General features: G+C 41.1%; 1 protein-coding gene across 3 annotated transcripts in view; it reads left to right on the top strand.

Annotated features, from left to right (window-relative positions):
- The window catches only part of TPP2 (tripeptidyl peptidase 2), a 101,811-nt gene that overhangs the window by 47,941 nt on the left and 34,648 nt on the right, over positions 1-19,222 (top strand). For all 3 annotated transcript variants that reach the window (XR_013960078.1, XM_080659121.1, XM_080659122.1), the window contains exons 10-16: positions 3,686-3,785; positions 9,610-9,758; positions 13,488-13,603; positions 14,120-14,288; positions 15,205-15,362; positions 15,662-15,738; positions 18,018-18,124. Coding sequence is in view for 2 of the 3 variants with exons in the window: in XM_080659121.1 (XP_080515247.1) it covers positions 3,686-3,785; positions 9,610-9,758; positions 13,488-13,603; positions 14,120-14,288; positions 15,205-15,362; positions 15,662-15,738; positions 18,018-18,124 (876 nt within the window). In the remaining variant the exon portion in view is untranslated. The remainder of the gene's footprint in view (positions 1-3,685; positions 3,786-9,609; positions 9,759-13,487; positions 13,604-14,119; positions 14,289-15,204; positions 15,363-15,661; positions 15,739-18,017; positions 18,125-19,222) is intronic.

The following is a 19,222-nucleotide window of genomic DNA, read 5'->3' as shown; positions in this document are numbered from 1 at the left end:
CAGGGGGCAGCTCCTGCATTTGAGTGTCTGCCTCCTGGTGGTCAGTGCGCATCATAGCAACTGGTCATTCTGGTAGTTTCACCATCAAGTCGCTTAGACTTTTATTATATAGAATAGAGGCCCAGAGCGAGAAATTCATGTGCGGGTATGGTCCCTAGGCCTTGCCTACAATCAGGGCCATCTTCCCCGGCTGCCTGCAGTCAGTCTAACCACCACCACCCACCCCCAGTTCCATGTTTGCCATCGGGTGATCAGAGCCTGCCCGCCAGGGGGAGGAACTGAGAGGTTGGCCGTTCTGCCTGCTCTCTGGCCCCGCCCCCGCTGTAGGTTGCCCTCTGTGTGTGGGGCAACTGGTGGGGTGGGGGCCTTGGCCTGGTGCCACCCGTGTCCCCTGGCACCCACCTCCAGTTCCCTGTTCGCCATTGGGTGATTGGAGCCTGCTGGGTGGGGAAAGAGACCGAGAAGTGGTCAGTGCATCTCATTATGACTGGTTGAGTGGTTGTTCTGGTTGTTCTGTTAAGGTCAATTTGCATATTACCTTTTTATTACATAGGATAGAGGCCCAGTGCATGGGTGGGGGCCAGCCAGCCTGCCCTGTTGGAGACCCCAGATCGGGGTGGGGGTCCCCACTGAAGGGCAGGGCCGGCTGGGGCGAGGGGCAGCAGTTGTTCTGGTCTCCGCCGTTTCCATTCCTGGGGTTTTATTATATAGGGTTATAAGTATATGAAAATGAAACAAAAAATAGATCTGAAAGAGGTACCTAAAGATCAAGTTTACTGCTCTGCTCTAATACTCAGTGTTTTTTTGTTTTCTTATCCCCATATTCACTGAAAATTTTAAACTAAATTTTAAAAAATAATTGCAGTTTTATGTGGCAGCATTTTTAACCTAAATCCTCTTAATTCACACGTTTTATCTAGTCTTCTACTCTGAATATGTGTATGTTGTAAAGAGGAATTACTAGTAGATGCTGGTATACGTGGATTCTAAATCTTTCCTCTGCCACTCATTAATGTGTATTTTGTATTTTTTTTTTCAATTTCTGTAAGTCATGTTTCCTAATTTCTGAAATGAAAGAACCCAAGTTTGATCCTATATTGTGTTTCAGAGTCTAACAAGGCTTCATTTTCATATGCATCTACAAGATTGGCATGTTCTGTCTTTGTTGTTTTGCTCATTATTATAGCCATTTTTGAGCAGAGGGATACTGCCAATATTACCCGTGGAGTTTTCGATAGAATGGTCATTCATTTAAAAATGCCAGTCAACTAACTCCTTTATTCCTCTAATGTTATATTTTACTAGAGGCCCGGTGCATGAAATTCGTGCACGGGGGAGGGGCGAGTCCCTCAGCCCAGCCTCCACCCTCTCCAATCTGGGACCCCTCGAGGGATGTCCGACTGCCTGTTTAAGCCTGATCCCAGTGAGATCAGGCGTAAACGGGCAGTCGGACATCTCTCTCACAATCCAGGACTGCTGGCTCCCAACTGCTCGCCTGCCTGCCTTCCTGATTGCCCCTAACTGCTTCTGCCTGCCAGCCTGATCACCCTCTAACCACTCCCCTGCCAGCCTGATTGATGCCTAACTGCTCCACTGCCAGCCTGTTTTCCCCTAACTGCCCTCCCCTGCAGGCCTGGTCACCCCTAACTGCCCTACCCTGCAGGCCTGGTACCCCCCAACTGCTCTCCCCTGCAGGCCTGGGTCCCTCCCAACGGCCTTTCCCTGCAGGCCTGGTCGCCCCTAACTAACTTCCCTCCTCTGCCGGCTTGGTCACCCCTAACTGCCCTCCCCTGCACGCTTGATTGCCCCCAACTGCCCTCCCTTGTAGGCCTGTTTCCTCCCAACAGCCCTCCCCTGTGGGCCTGATTGCCCACAACTGCCCTCCCTTGCAGGCCTGGTCCCTCCCAACTGCCCTCCCCTGCTGGCCATCTTGTGTCCACATGGGGGCAGGTTCTTTGGCCACATGGGGGCAGCCATCTTGTGTGTTGGAATGATGGTCAATCTGCATATTACTCTTTTATTAGATAGGATAGAGACCTGGTGCATGGGTGGGGCCAGCTGGTTTGCCCTGAAGGGTGTTCCAGATCAGGGTGGGGGTTCCCTTGGGGCGTGGGGCGGCCTGGGCGAGGGGCCTGTGGTGGTTTGCAGGCCGGCCACGCACCCTGGCGACCCAAGCAGAGGCCCTGGTATCTGGGGTTTATTTATCTTCTACAATTGAAACTTTGTAGCCTGGAGCGGAGCCAAGCCTTCTGCTTGCTCTGTGGCAGCAGCCATTTTTTTGGGGATTTATGTATCTTCTATAATTGAAACTTTGTAGCCTTAAGTGGAGGCCTGGGCTGGCCAGAGTGTGCGGAAAGCTTGGCTTCCTCCATTACCAGGGGCAACAGTAGCCTCCTGCTCTTTCCAGCTCCGTGGCTGCCGCCATTTCTGTTTGGATTCATGTGTCTTCTATCATTGAAACTTTGTAGCCTTGAGTGGAGTCCTAGGCTGGCAAGGGCAGGTGGAAAGCTTGGCTTCCTCCATCGCTGGGGAAACCCAAGCCTTTCTCCTGCTCTCTGTGGCTGTGGCCATCTTGATTGGGTTTATTTGCATATTCGCTCCTGATTGGCTTTGTGGGTGTAGCGGAGTGATGGTTAATTTGCATATTACTCTTTTATTATATAGGACTAGAGGCCCGGTGCACGAAATTGTTGCACGGGGGGGGGGGGGGGCGCGGCTGTGTCCCTCAGCTCAGCCTACACCGTCTTCAATCTGGGACCCCTTGAGAAATGCCTGACTGCCCATTTAGGCCCGATGCCACCGGGATCGGGCCTAAACAGGCAGTCGGGCATCCCTCTCACAGCTGCTCGCCTGCTTGCCTGCCTGATTGCCCCTAACTGATTCTTCCTGCCAGCCTGATCCCAACTGCTCGCCTGCCTGCCTGATTGCCCCTAACTGATTCTGCCTGCCAGCCTGATCATCCCCTAACCACTCCCCTGCCAGCCTGATTGATGCCTAACTGCTTTCCTGCTGGCCCGATTGCCCCTAACTGCCCTCCCCTGCCTTCCAGGTCACCCCTAACTGCCCTCCCCTGCTGGCCCGGTCACCCCTAAGTGCCCTTCCTTGCCAGCTTGGTGGCCCCTAACTGCCCTCCTCTGCCTGCCTGGTCGCCCCTAACTGTCCTCCCCTGCAGTCCTGGTCACCCCCAACTGTCCTCCCCTGCAGGCCTGGTCACCCCTAACTGCCTTCCGCTGTAGGCCTGATCACCCCCAACTGCCCTCCCTTACAGGCCTGGTCCCTCCCAACTGCCCTCCACTGCTGGCCTGTTCGCCTATAACTGCCTTTCACTGCAGGCCATCTTGTGTGTTGGAGTGATGGTCAATTTGCATATTACACTTTTATTAGATAGGATAGTTTAAAACACATTCCTTTTTCTTTTACACCTAAATACACTTTCAGGTACATTATTTTTAATCTACATGATAATCTTGATAGATATTTTTTTACTCAAAAACCAGGCACATAAAATGTTTGGTACATAGTAAATTTTCCTTGGTTAAGTTTTTTTATCTTTTCATTTTATGACAGAGTTGTGGTGTAGGGACATCAAACAATTTACCCAAGGTCACATAGCCGAGTAAATAGTGGATTAGAATTAACATGCATATTTTGTGTCCTTTTATTAATTATGAAATCTATCCCACAGGTGTTGGTGCTTATGTTTCACCTGATATGATGGTTGCTGAATATTCTCTGAGAGAGAAATTACCTGCCAATCAATATACGTGGTCTTCTAGAGGGCCCAGGTAGGTGGAGGGTAGGACAGGTGTACTATTACAAACATTTGGCTAAATTTTACATGGTAGGTGAGGTAGAGTTTTGCTAATTTTACTGATTCTAATAGTTTTTACTTTTTCAGCATTGTCATTTTGATTGAGAATTTATCTCAAGGAAACTGATAATTAAAGAATTAAAATACAGCCATTTCATTGTTAAACATATTCTGAGTGTAAATTCTTAGGCCTGTGCCCCAAATCCTTCATTTATGAAGATCTGAATGCAAAGTAAGGGTTAGATTATCTTTAGAAAGTAGTGAAGGCCTCTTTTGCAGTACTTTTGATGTTTGAACTTAGGTGAAACAAAGGCCCAAAATTTTGGAAAGTGTCACAGTTATAGGCCTGCAGTCCCTGTGTTTATGTGTTTGAAATTATAATGTATTGAACAATTTTGGTTATACTCCATAGTAGGCAAGTTCTGTTTGATAAATGAATTGCATCTATTTTAGTTTCTTGAAGCCCCTCTGTGAAGTATATTTATCTGATTCCAGGAACTGATTATATTTCTCAAGAGGTATAGTAAGCCCACATTTATATAATCCCTCATTATGACATCAGTAGGTACAAGTACCTTCTGGAAAATAAAGCCTATTTTAATTCATCTCTTTACCTCTTAGGAGTTATTTTTTTTAAAAAGAGAATGAACTTTGAATTTAATTCAGCAAATACCTTACTGCCTGCAGTAATCAATGAATAGGTTGTCATCTGAGTTCACAATTTCATTTTAGGACATTACATAGGTGGGAGTATCACTTCCTTTTGAGTGGAACCCCTCAAGGAGGTGATGGTATTAGAGTGGGCCTTAAAAGATGGATAGGACCCTCGCTGGTTTGGCTTAGTGGATAGAGCGTCAGCCTGCAGACTGAGGGGTCCTGGTTTTGATTCCGGTCAAGGACATATGCCAGAGTTGTGGGCTTGATCCCCAGTGGGGGGTGTGCAGGAGGCAGCCGATTCTTTCTCATCATTGATGTTTCTATCTCTCTCTCCCTCTCCCTTCCTCTCTGAAATTAATAAAATAAAATATATTTTAAAAAAATAGATGGGTAGGATTTTGAGATAGAAGTAGGGAATTTTATATGGGAAGAATAGCATGAACCCAAAGATGAGCAGGTTTTAGTGCAAAGATTTGGGAGAAATAAGTAGTAATTGGGTTTGTTGAATGTATAAGACATATTAAAGGGACTATTGGAAGATAACATTAGAAAATTTGGTTGGGATCAGATCAAATATGATAATGCTAAATTTAATCCTCTGAGTTACAGGTATCTTCCTATCTTTCTCTAAGTAATTTTTTCTTTAGAAAATAAAATTTATTTTAGTATGTTTTTTTTATAACTGTCATTAAAAGCAATCAGGCTGTGGATCTCCATGTGGCTCAAGAATCTTTGCCTATATTATCACCTATGTCATAGACTGCCCTCGTTATCCCAACTAACTGGCCTAAAACTACATCATTGAATAAGAGTGGCTAGAAATAGGATAAGAGTCAAAGTCAGCAAATGTTTATATATCTTTTATGTTTAGTTAATAAATGCATTGATTATTAAACTTGTTCTTTTCTAAAATTGATTTTTAAATATTGTTTTATCTTATAGTCAGGATAAACAGCAAGTATTAGAGAATGTTTAAACCAGCATTTGTCAGTCTTATTTTTATATAGAACATTTAAATAATTATTTTAAGAAAATGAGTTCATGAATTGTGGGGGAAGCTCTGATTAAGCAGATAGTGGTTCACAAACCAGTTTTCCTAAGAATTGAGAGAATTGGTTTCATGTTTACTGTACTGTAAACATTGAATGTTAATGAAAAGACTTGGTTTAATTATTAGACAGGGTGTGAAATATAAAACATTGACTAATGACCACTGAATGAATATATTCTGTAGGCCTATTTTAAAAACACTCTTCATCAGGAAAGGCTGTCAGACAAAGAAGTTACATGAATTCCTGATGTTTGCAAGTATGGCATATATCTTAAAGGCAGATTACCAAATAATGCCTACATAAACACGTTTTGAATTTTATTACATATTGTATTTTAGAAGAAAATAAAATAGTTTTTTATTTTGAGAAAATTTTAATATAATGTTTGTATAAGGTTTTTATAAGGAATATGCCAGTTTACATTAGAAATTTTTTATTTTAATACAATTTTTATTTACATTTTATAGTATCCATTTTTAGAACACAGATTAAATGCTTTACTATTATCCTCTTTAATAGTTTAGTGGAAAATTAATACAGGAAGTAAGTCTGTTAGAATTGATGACTCTTCCAAGTTATTTTTTTATTTATTTAATAAATCTTTATTGTTCAGATTATTATAATTATTCCTCTTTCTTCCCTCCATAGCTCCCCTCCACCCGGTTCCCACCCCACCCTCTGCCCTTACCTCCCCTCCAATGTCCTCATTCATAGGTGTATGCTTTTTGTCCAGTCTCTTCCCGCACCTCCCACACCCCTTCCCCCCCCCCCCCCCCCGAGAATTGTCAGTCCACTCCCTTTCTATGCCCCTGATTCTATTATATTCACCAGGTTATTCTGTTCATCAGATTTTTAATTCACTTGATTTTTAGATTCACTTGTTGATAGACATGTATTAGTATTCATAATTTTTATCTTTACCTTTTTCTTCTTTTTCCTCTTCTTAAAGAATACCTTTCAGCATTTCATATAATATTGGTTTGGTGGTGGTGAACTCCTTTAGCTTTTTCTTATCTGTGAAGCTCTTTATCTGACCTTCAATTCTGAATGATAACTTTGCTGGGTAATCTTGGTTGTAGGTTCTTGCTATTCATCACTTTGAATATTTCTTGCCACTCCTGTCTGGCCTGCATAGTTTCTGTTGAGAAATCAGCTGACAGTCGTATGGGTGCTCCCTTGTAGGTAATTAACTGTTTCTGTCTTGCTGCTTTTAATATTCTCTGTCTTTTGCTCTTTCAGTCGTATGGGTGCTCCCTTGTAGGTAATTAACTGTTTTTGTCTTGCTGCTTTTAATATTCTCTCTTTTGTCTTTTGCTGTTGGCATTTTAATTATGATGTGTCTTGGTGTGGTCCTCTTTGGATTCCTTTTGTTTGGGGTTCTGTGCACTTCCTGGACTTGTAAGTCTATTTCTTTCACCAAGTGGGGGAAGTTTTTGGTCATTATTTCTTCAAATAGGTTTTCAGTATCTTGCTCTCTCTCTTCTTCTGGCACCCCCATAATTTGGATGTTGGTACGCTTGAGGTTGTCCCAGAGGCTTCTCACACTATCTTCAAATTTTTGGATTCTTTTTTCTTTTTGCTTTTCCGGTTGAGTGTTTTTTGCTTCTTTGTATTTCAAACCTTTGACTTGATTCTTGCGGTCCTCTAGTCTGCTGTTAGGTCTCTGTATAATATTTTTTATTTCAGTCAGTGTATGTTTAATTTCTAGTTGGTCCTTTTTCATATTCTCGAGGGTCTCGCTAAATTTATTGGCCTTTTCTAGGAAATTCTTGAAAAACCTTATAACCGTGGTTTTGAACTCTATATCCAGTCGTTTGTTTTCCTCCATTTCTTTCATTTGTGATCTGTTTCTTTGTCTCCGCATTTTTGTTGATTCCCTGAGTTGGTAGAGTAGCTTTGTGTGGTAGGTGTCCTCTAGGGCACAGTGGCTCAGCCTCCCCAGTTACCTGAGGTGGACACTCTTGGTGCACCCCTTTGTGGGCTGTGTACTCAGCCTTGTTGTAGTTAAGTCTTGATTGTTGTTGGTATCACTGGGAGGAATTGACCTCCATGCCAATTGACTGTGAGGATCAGCTGTGTCTACGATGGGAGAACTTCTGTGCTGGAGACACTCTTATGAAATAAGACTTGCAAAATTGCAAAAGCCTCTGTGCTCAGCTTGGATGGGGTGGAGTTTCAGGGTGGAGCAGACAGCCTTGGTTTCCCATCAGCCCTGCACTATGAGGCCCCTGGGTCTCAGTGTCCCTTGGTAATCGCTGCAAGCACCTCTGAAAGAAAGCCGCCCTCGAGTTTCGCCCACTGCCGGACAGTCCAGTTTCTCCCGGAATGAGTCGGGGTCCCCAGAAACTTGCCCAGAACTGGAGTTCAATGCAGTTGGGAGCTTCTGTCTCCCTCCTGCTTTAGAAAGCCAGCCACACACTCAGCCTCCCGTGCATTCAGCAGTCAGTCCTTTCTGCACGCACGCGCACGGGCGCCTCCAGAACTCTGCCTTCTGCAGCTCCCTAGTCTCAGTGTGCTTTCTTTTTCCTGACAGTCCAGATTCCCCCTGAATGAGTCTGGTTACCCAGCGTCTCGCCCGGGACTGGAGTTCAGTGCAGTCGGGAGTTTCCTTCTCCCTCCCTCTTTAGAAAGCTAGCCAAGCACTCAGCCGCCCGTGCACACAGCCACCCATCCTTTCCACATGCGAGCCTCCATACCTCAGCCTTTTGTAGCTCCTCTGAGTCTCAATGTGCTTTCCTCTTTTCTTCTAGTTGTAGAATTTCCACTCAGGCAGCTTTCCTGTGGTTCTGGATGGTGTCCGTTTTGTCTTTTGGTTGTAGTTTTGATATTGTTGTGCGAGGCAGCAGTTTAGGTGTTTACCTATGCCGCTATCTTGGTTTCTCTCCCCAAGTTATTTTCTTTAATAATAAGATACCAGATACTCATTGTGAACATTGGCAGACAATATAGATGATGCCAAGAAGAAAGCAAAAATTACCCTAAATCTCATCTGTAGTATGTTTGGGTATCAACCTTCTAGTCATTCTGTGCATAAATGGGAGAACACACTATTCAGGCACTTTTGTCACTTGGTAATACTACAGGTCAACAGATATTTACTTCACAATATTTGTTTTAAGATAATTACTAAAAGGGATGCCACTAACCCATTTCATGAGGAAGATATTATTTGCATACTTTCAGATCTCTGTGTAAAAATATGAAACCAAATTGCACTAGTAACCCTCCCAAGAATAAAAATAATTTAGTCAGTTGGGGAAGACAGCATCCTCTGTAGGGAATTTATGGCCACTCTTCCAGGTGGAAAGAAGTGTAGTGTGCCTTTATTCTTCCTTTACTTGGGGCAGAGAGCAGAGCTTGTGTTTGGGGACAATGCAATAATGAACTCTACGGACTTGAACTCATTAGTTTGTAGCCAAAGCGCTAAACCAGGCAGCACTGTTGATTTTAGCTGTCCAATATGGCAGCCACTAATCCCATGAAGTTAGTCTGTATTAAGATGTGCTGTAAGTGCTAACTGTACAAATACTTTCCAGTACAAAAATATATATATAAATTAATTCATTTTTTTCTATCAGTTACATATTGAAATTATATTTTGGATATGTTGAATTAGAGAATACCTTATTAAAATTAACTTCAAATTCTTGTCACTTTTTTTAAATGAAGCTTTTAGAAAATTTAAAATGACATGTGTCCCACATATTTCTATTGGACAATGCTATATTAATTCAGACAAAGGCAAAACTTATACTCATGGAAAAGAGAGGTACATCCATCAAGGAGTCTGAGCAATGGCAAAATTTATTTTAAAGAATTCAATTCTTTTTCATAAACATACCCGATAACCTTTTATACCTAAGTCTGTTACACACACACACACACACACACACACACACACACACACACACAGATTTTGACCATTTACAAAGGAAAAAACTGCTCAGTGGGGAAACAGTTGTGCTGGGTATTTTTCCCCATTGATTCCAATGATTTCAAGGAGTCCATGGGACTGTACTGTAAATTATTTGAACACCCATATTTATCTAGTTACTATCATTGTAAGCAAACTAATGGCCTTTTATTCAGTGCTGATGGGGCCCTTGGAGTGAGTATAAGTGCACCAGGAGGAGCCATTGCTTCTGTTCCTAACTGGACATTGAGAGGAACTCAGCTAATGAATGGGACATCCATGTCTTCTCCCAATGCATGTGGAGGTATCGCCCTGATACTTTCAGGTAAGGACTTTTCTTACTGCTCTACGTGGTACTATTTCCAATAAAGCAATGGTGAATTTTTAGCTATTGCACATATATTTTAAGCACAGTTTAATTTCCTTCCTTCCTTCCTTCCTTCCTTCCTTCCTTCCTTCCTTCCTTCCTTCCTTCCTTCCTTCCTTTTTTTGTTAATCCTCACCCAGGGATATTTTTCCCCTTGATTTTTAGAGAGTGTAAGTGGGGGAGGGAGGAAGAGAGAGAGAGACATCAAAGTGAGAGAGACACATCAATTGATTGCCTCTTGCATGCAGTATAGAACCTGCAGCACAGGTACTGTCCTTGACTGGGAATCTAACCCAAGACCCTTTAGTATGCGGTCCTATGCTCTAACAACTGGGTCACAATGGCCAGGGCTAATTACTTTTCTTAACGATATAGAAGTGACATATAAAATGGATATTAAGTGTATTCTTTTATAATTTACCTTAGTCTTACTACTAAAATCTATTGTTTATTTATAAGGTTAGGTAAGTAGGTATTAAGTATCTAGACAATTTTATGTTTATAGTATAATATTTAGGTAATAGACATAAAAAACTAGAAGCCCAATGCACGAAATTCCTGCATGGAGCTCGGTCCTCAAGCCCCGGCTGCCTCACGAACCCACCCCCCCGCCCACTGGTCCTTCCAGAAGGTCGTTTCGCCGTCCGGTCTAATAAGCATATTAGCTCTTTATTATAGATGATTATTGAATAAGTTTATCTTACCTTATTGCAGACAGTTGTTTTCATTTTCTGAAATTTTTATGGTGAGAAAATGTGATAGAATTGATAATGTTCTGGGGCTCAAAGTAAAGTTTAAGGTGAGAATAATTTATGTGGTAACTAGTGGCCTGGTGCATGAAATTCGTGCACGGAGAGGAGGTTCCCTCAGCCCAGCATGCACCCTCTCCAATCGGGGACCCCTTAGGCCCAATCCCACAGGCCCGGAGGGATCCCACAGGGATCAAGCCTAAATAGGCAGTCGGACATCCCTCTCATGATCTGGGACCGCAGGCTCCTAACCGCTCACCTGCCTGATTGCCCTTAACTGCCCTCCCTTGCCAGTCTGATCTCACCCCCAACTGCTCTCCCCTGCCGGCCTGATCTCGCCCCCAACTGCCCTCCCCTGCCGGCCTGATCTGGCCCCCAACTGCCCTCCCCTGCCGACCTGATCTCGCCCCCAACTGCCCTCCTCTGCTGGCCTGATCTCGCCCCCAACTGCCCTCCTCTGCTGGCCTGGTTGCCCCAACTTCCCTCCTCTGCTGGCCTAATCTCGCCCCCAACGGCCCTCCCCTGCCGGCCTGATCTCACGCCCAACTAACCTCCCCTGCTAGCCTGGTTGCCCCTAACTGCCTTCCCCTGCCGGCCTGATCTTGCCCCCTGCGGCTCTCCTCTGCCAGCCTGGGTGCCCCCAACTGCCCTCCCCTGCCAGCCAATTTGGTTCTGATTGGTCGTTTTCTATGCCAGTCACCATCAAAAGCTCCACCTCCTAGGCAGCCATTGGCTCCTCACAGTTCACCCAGATTTGGTTCTGCTTGTTCGGTTTCTATGCCAGTCAGCATCTCTGTGCCTATCTCCGGGCCTGATCAGAGAGGTGGGGCTGATCAGCAGCCCCCGCAGAGGTCTGGAGAGAAACAGAGGCATGGCTGCTGGCGAAGCCCGGAGAGAGAGAGGCAACGGCTGATCAACAGCTGCCACAGAGGCTGCGGATCAGACCCTGCCTCTCTCTCTGGACTTCTCTCCAGGTCTGATCTGCAGCCCCCTCGGCAGTCAGTGGTGGGTCTCCACGGCAACCCAGCACTGACTGCAGGACTGACTTCCGGTGTTCAACCGAGCCTTCAGTCTTTTTGGACGTTATGGACCCTGGGTTTTTATATATTAGGATAATGATTTGACTGTGTATTCATTATTCATTCAACAAATACGTTTATTTATTGGCTATTAATGACTATCAAGCATTATTTTAGCTCTGGGGCTAAATTAGTGAACAAAACATCAAAAATACTTGCCCATGTGGAGTTTATATTGTGGTTGGAAGAAACAACCTACAAAAAAAAATACTAAATAGTTATCGCCCAGGCTGGGGTGGCTCAGTTGGTAGGAGCCTTGTCTTGTATACTAAGAGGTGGCATGTTTGATTTCCAATCAGGGCACATACCCAGGTTGTAGGTTCAGGAAGATGTGCAGGAGGCAACCAGTCAATGTTTCTTTCCACCTCCCTCCCCATTGCTCCCCTTCCTCTCTCTGGAATCAATTTTTTAAAAAATTATTTTTTAAAAATGTAATTGTCTGTATTAGTTATTAGAAGGTAATGAATATTCTGTGGAGCAAAGTGAAGTGGAAAGGGACATAGGAATTCCTGGTATGCTGTGCAGGAGGCTTATATCATGAAATAAGGTGGCATTGACATTGACTAGCACTCAAAGTTAGGGTACCCAGACTGTGGTGACAATTCCACCTCAGAACTGTCCCTCTGATATAATTTCCAGGACTCACTACCCTTATTACTAGTCCTGTTCAACCTCACCAAATATTTCAAGTTTGCTCATGCTTCTTGTCTTTGGTCATACTGGTCTCTGCCTAGAATTCCTTTCTCCCATTTTTCGGACTTGCAAACTCCTGTGCATATATTTGTTCCTCTGATAGAGCTTCCCCTTATTTGCTCTTACAGCAGCATGATGTTTCCAGGTTTGTTTTGCTAATTTCTTCCAATATCATAGGAGTTTACATGTTTGTTGAGCTCTGGAGAGGGCAGGAATACTATATTACTTATCTTTGATCCTTAACAGCAGGCATTAATGCAGGGTTTACAGATTGGTGGCCTCCATATCCTTCCCATAGAACAGTCATTCCCAGCCTGGGTGCTCCCTAGCATTACCCTGGAAATTTTTAATTCATATTTGTGTCTGGGATCTAGTCTCAAAGATGCTACTTTTTAATTGGTCTGTGGTGAGGCCTCAGCATCTTCGATTGTTTAAGTCCCCCTGGTGTTTATATAACATGCAATCAGTTTGAAAACTGCCAGCAACTATACAGTGGGAGCAAAAGTAGGTTTACAGTTGCTCATGTGGAAGATAATAGAATAATTAGTAAATACTAATATAAGAATAAACTATTTTGTATACTCACAACTGTAAGCCTACTTTTGCTCAACAGTTGATAACTATTGCACAGAGGGGGGTTCCCTCAGCCCAGCCTGCACCCTCTCCAACTGGGGACCCCTTGGGAGATGTCCGACTGCCGGTTTAGGCTCAATCCCTGTGGGATCTCTCCGAGCCTGTGGGATTGGGCCTAAACCAGCAGTCATCCCTCTCATGATCTGGGACATCCCTCTCATGATTTGGGACCACAGATTGTTTTGTTTTGTGTTGTTTGACCAGCAGTGTTTTAAAGCAAATGTCATTGGAATGCATTTAGGTATATGCTTCTTACATTTACATTATCTCTGCATAGCCTGTTTTCATGCCCTTGCATAATGGGAACACAGTAATTTTTCTTAAGTAAGTCTTTGTGTGATGCCAGCAGTTTTGGTTAGATTGTTTAGTGAGTGTTTATTTTTGTGTGTGTGTGTTTTTTTTTTAAGATTTAAAAATGAGTGTTGAAACACAAGACATGAAAACTAGGGAATGCACCTGTTATCTGTACTGTTGAAGGGGGAAAGGTTTTGAAGTATTGAGTTCTCTAACACTTTTTTCTTTTTAAATTTTAGGTCTGAAAGCTAATAATGTTAACTACACAGTTCATTCAGTCAGAAGAGCTCTAGAAAACACTGCAGTGAAGGCTGACAATATAGAAGTATTTGCTCAAGGACATGGTATTATTCAGGTATTGTTGTTTGTATGGAAACTGTGATATAAGTCATTGAGAAAATATTTTAGCGTTGTTAGATCATATATCCTGTTATAATGATGATTGAGTATATCTAATTCTAGATTATATCATCATAATGGTCTCTGAACTGTAAGCAAAGAGGATATGAAAACAAATTTTTTAGTTAAGACAACTTTGTTGCAGTAAGATAGAGAAATAGAATACATGTAGAACATACAGAGGGTAGAAATTCAAAGCAAAGAGGTAAAGGGCAAAAACTGGTAAATCATACTTGCATATGGGAGAGTTCCTCACTTTGGTTAGTTGGGAATAATAATGTGAATGAAGAAAGTAGAAGAGAAGGTGAGTCCAGTAGTTAGACCGTAATTTGTCTATGAAGGTATCCTTGCCCTCTTAATTTTAGAGAGCTGAATATAGATAGAAATTAACTTTAATCAAATTGGTAACTTGCAACAAAATATTTTCTTGACCTAACCATTTATATCTTACTCTCTTTGTTCTTGTAATTAGGTTGATAAAGCCTATGACTACCTCGTTCAGAATACATCATTTGCTAATAAATTAGGTTTCACTGTTACCGTTGGCAATAACCGTGGCATCTACCTCAGAGATCCTGTTCAGGTGGTGGCACCTTCAGATCATGGTGTTGGCATTGAACCTGTATTTCCAGAAAATACTGGTACGTACTAAATGGATGGTAAGCTAAAGTGCTCACATTTATTATTTAAGTGAATAGTATAATAGAGAAATGCTGTTTGGGCTAATGTTCTAAAGAGAAAACATAAATTGACAATATTATCATTACTATTTTTTAAATTATTATTATTTTGTTAAATTCTCACCCAAGGATATGTTTTTATTGATTTTTAAAGAGAGAGAAAGAGAGAAACATCAGTGTGAGAGAGAAACATCAAACAGTTGCCTCCTGTACATGCCTGACTAGTGATCAAACTCATAACCTAGCAATGTGCCCTGACCTGGGGTCAAACCCTCAACCTTTTGGTGTATGGGACGAATGACGCTCCAACCAGCTGAGCCACACAGCCAGGGGCAGTATATTATTTTAAATATTATAGATTTTAGAGAAAAGGTGATGGCACTTAGGGACTCCAAAACTAAGTCAGTTAGCATTCTGACTATCCAGGAAAATATGCAGAATGGACCTTGAATGACCTATATTTTTATTAAATTGTGGATAAATAATCAAATGCCTTTTCTTTTCCACTTTTACTCCTTGGGTATAAGGCAGAGTAGGAAGTAGAACAGCCAAGAGTGCCTCTGCTCAATGAGGTAAACAAGAGGCCTCACTGTATATTTGACAGTCTTCATGTTGATCAAATGCCATTTCCACATGCAGTAATGAAAAATATCCACACAAACTCCTTATATTAATTTAAGGCAGTAGCAGTGTTGAGTGAAAGTGTGAATGGATTATAAGTGTACTAAAGCATGAGGAAGATTCTGTGATTTTTATTTAAGCTGTGTTTTGCCTAGTGCCTTTTACAAATTTGCTAAATTTTCCTAAGAGAAGATAGGACTTTTTTAAATGAAAGAGAAAGTACTAATTTTTAATTTTTATTTTTCTTTAATGCCAGAAAACTCTGAAAAAATATCCCTTCAGCTTCATTTAGCTTTAACTTCAAACTCATCTTGGGTTCAGTGTCCTAGCCATTTGGAACTCATGAATCAATGTAGACATATAAACATACGTGTGGATCCCCGGGGCTTAAGAGAAGGATTACATTATACAGAGGTATTGGTGTAGCTTCATTTTTTTCTTAAACTTTATTTACCTTTAAAATGTTTAAAAGTACTTTATGTGGCAGTCCTTTTCCCCATTAGTGTGAATTAGACAAGGGTTGTCCTACTTGTATTTGTTTAGGCTATTTGCCATTAATCATGTGACCTGATAGCAGAAAATTAATCAACTTGTGCTTAAGACCTTTACATATTTATATTAGATTAATTTATTCTATGAATAGATTACACTTTTTCCTTTTTTCTCTGTTTAAGTTAATTATGGATAGCAAAATGTAACATGCTGTTTTTTAGGTATGTGGCTATGATATAGCATCCCCTAATGCAGGTCCTCTGTTCAGAGTTCCAGTCACCGCAGTTATAGCAGCAAAGTAAGTAACACGTTACCCGTATAGTAACAACTGACCCTTGAACAACACAGGTTTTAACTGTGTGCATTCACTTACATGTGAATTTTTTCAATAAATACCTGTACTTATACTGTTCTTGATTCGTAGTTGGGAGTCCACAGATGTGGAAGGCTGACTCTGTTCTGATCTATACCATTTTATACAGGGGCTTAAGCATCTGCAGATTTTGGTACCCATGGGTTGTCCTATAACCAATCCCCTGTGGATACTGAGGGACAACTAAGTTTTGGGGGAATCAAAAGTTATACATGGATTTTTGGCTGCTTAAAGGGTCAATGTCCCTAATCCCCATGTTGTTCAAGGGCCGACAAATTTTTTTTATGGTTATTTATGGCAACAATGTGAACTTGTAAAGGGTTAATAGGCAAGAACTAGATAACCAGGCTTTAGTTCTGCTCCTTGCTCAAAGTTCAAGTGGCACATAGTCAACCATGTTATTCCTTGTTCACTGTGAGAATAAGTGATGACATCTGTTCTGTGCCCCTGCATTGAAACTGCCTTCCACCAGGATGCTGATGCCCTTCTAATTGTCCGATTCAGAGGACCTCTTAGTCTTCATTTTGCCAAATCCCTCTGCAATATTAATATATGACTTCATCCTCTTCTGCTCCCACTCCTTTTTAATCCCCTTGTCATCTGGGATTACTGTTTTCTCCTGGTTCGTCCACTTTTCCAGTCACCTGCTGTTTCCAGACTCTTCGCTTTCCATCTTGTCTTCCACCTGAAGCCAAGAAATTCAAGGCTGATCATATTGCTTCCCGTTTAAATATATCAGTGGCATCTTCAAGGACCAAGTTATGCTTTTTAAAATAGCAAACAAGGATCCTTTATAAACCAGTGTTTCCTGTCATTTTTACATACACCATATTCCATGAAGTCACAGATGCTGACACTCCGGGTTTCCTCAGAACTGGGTTGATTTCTTTCCTTTGGCCTCCTCTCAACCACCAAGCGTGTTCCTGGTCATCCCCAGGGGAAGGGAGGCCCTTCTTGCTGCTTCCTAATGCTTTTCCCATGCCTGTGTAATAGACTTCAGCGAATATATTATGATTTTTTATTTAATTTACCCACCTACCCACCCATTTGACTATCAGCCCACAGAACTATATCTCACATGTTCAATATGGAGCCCATTTTACAGTATTTGTACAAAAAAATTGTTTAATAGAAGGTCAGGATTGAGATTATGTGAGTATTGGAAATAATAGAAAGTTCTAGGTTAACAATTTTTATATAGAATTAGTTACCTGGTAAATATTAAATGTGCAATAGTCTCAGCCAATAGGAAACATAGGATGGAATTGAGGAGGTAAAATGTGACGTACACATGAAAAATTGCAGGACAGTTAAGTTCTCAACCTTACGTTTTCTAGAAGTCCATTAGGAGCCTAGACAAAGTAATGTGTAAGATTCAGGCATCAGCTGAGACATTATCTCCTTCAGGAACCTTTCCCTGGTCCGTTTGCATGGACCAAATCTCTTCTAACACTTCCTGTCTACCAAGAACGTGTTGCATTAAATGTCTCAGTGGTTTTTCTGTCCCCTCTAGATTGTTTGTGGCAAAGGAAAATATTTTATTTATCTTTATATTTGTAACTCCTAATAACAATGCCGTATATAGTAGACTCTCGTTAAATTTTTGTCACACTGACTAGAATTTGTCCTTAGTGTGTACTTTAGGTTTTCATAGTGGGTAATATACATTAGACCTTTATGCTTCATTGACTTCTTACAAAAATGCTGTGGAAGTAGATTCTTTCTTTACTGTGTCATTATGGTTTGCAAACATTTTGAAACTACAAAAGGGGTTTTATTTAATACTAGTCTTAGAGCTACAATCAGTATCAATGACATAAAAAATTACCTTTGGTTGTAATAGTTAGAGCTCTCTATAGCCCAAATTCTGGTAATTGGAAAAATTCTGTGAATGTAGCACAATTTCTTTAATGAAAAAAGTGAACTTGCTTATTGTGTGTGTATGTGTATCTTACAGATTATAAACTTATACAGTGTTATAGGTAAAATGTAGAAAAATCATTTATACTGGGCTAGCCAGAGTTTATCTCTGCTAATATGTTGCAAAAATGAGATTGTATTATGCACACTATTTTGTAACCAGCCTTTAAGTATTTATTTCTAATGAACTATTAAAATCTAGAGTACTAGTGGGCTTATAATTAATATAAAGCCTTTTTTTATGAGAGTACCACATTTAATCATTAATTTGTATTAATTTTCAGAGTAAATGAATCATCACACTATGATCTAGCCTTTACAGATGTACATTTTAAACCTGGTCAAATTCGAAGGCATTTTATTGAGGTTCCTGAGGGTGCAACATGGGCTGGTAAGTAAAATTAAAGTCTGTCTTGAGCACTTACCTTTTTGTACATTCTATCTTTTAGGATTACGACTATATAAAGTTCATGTATCTGTAATGCATATTTTTCTCATAACAATATACATCTGGCACTCTAGATTTGCTAGTACCATGGTCGGCAAACTACGGCTCGCGAGCCACATGCGGCTCTTTGGCCCCTTGAGTGTGGCTCTTCCACAAAATACCATGGCCTGGGTGAGTCTATTTTGAAGAAGTGGCGTTAGAAGAAGTTTAAGTTTAAAAAATTTGGCTCTCAAAAGAAATTTCAATCGTTGTACTGTTGATATTTGGCTCTATTGACTAATGAGTTTGCCTACCACTGTGCTAGTAGATTTTAAACTTTTTAAAGATCTATTATTATTTATCATTGGCTCATACATCAAATCATCTAGGCCATCTTACTGTCTTAATATTCAAGATTTTAACTTAGTTTAGCATAATGTCTTACCTGTTAGTGATTGGAGTTGGAGTTGCATTGTTGAATGACTCTGGCTGCCATGCATGTATACCGAGCCTCTTGCAGATAGTATATAATGATAGGCTCTGATGAAATGTACACTAATCATTTTAAAGAATAAAAATCTATAAATACTGATTCTGAAATCTTTTTGATGGTAGAGGTTAGTAATTATAATGCTCTAATTGTGACTTCTTTAGGCTGGTGTTGAAAATAATTAGTTGTTTTTTTAAAAAAAATGTTAAATTATCAGATGATCCAGAATGGAAAGAGATCAGAGCTTTTAACAGTCTCAGATTAGAAATGTACTGCAGGGGGTGGAGGAAATGGGGAGATGTTGGTTGAAGAGTACAAACTTTCAGCTATGAGTAAGTTCGAAAGATTTAATGGTGACTGTAGTTAACAATAGTGTATTGTATACTTGAAATTTGCTGAGAGTAGATTTTAAATGTTCTTACTATTGAGAAAATTGGTAACTGTATTGTATGTGTTAACTAACCTTATTGTGTTAAACATTTCATAGTGTTTAAGTACATCAAATCATCAGGTTGCATGCCTTAAACTTATACAGTGTTATTTGTCAATTTGATCTCAGGCAGGGATGGAGC

Source organism: Plecotus auritus, assembly GCF_963455305.1.
Source record: "Plecotus auritus genome assembly, chromosome: 3".
NCBI lineage: Eukaryota > Metazoa > Chordata > Mammalia > Chiroptera > Vespertilionidae > Plecotus > Plecotus auritus.
Note: the sequence above shows the minus strand (reverse complement) of the source record. Positions and strands in the feature narration are given on the sequence as shown.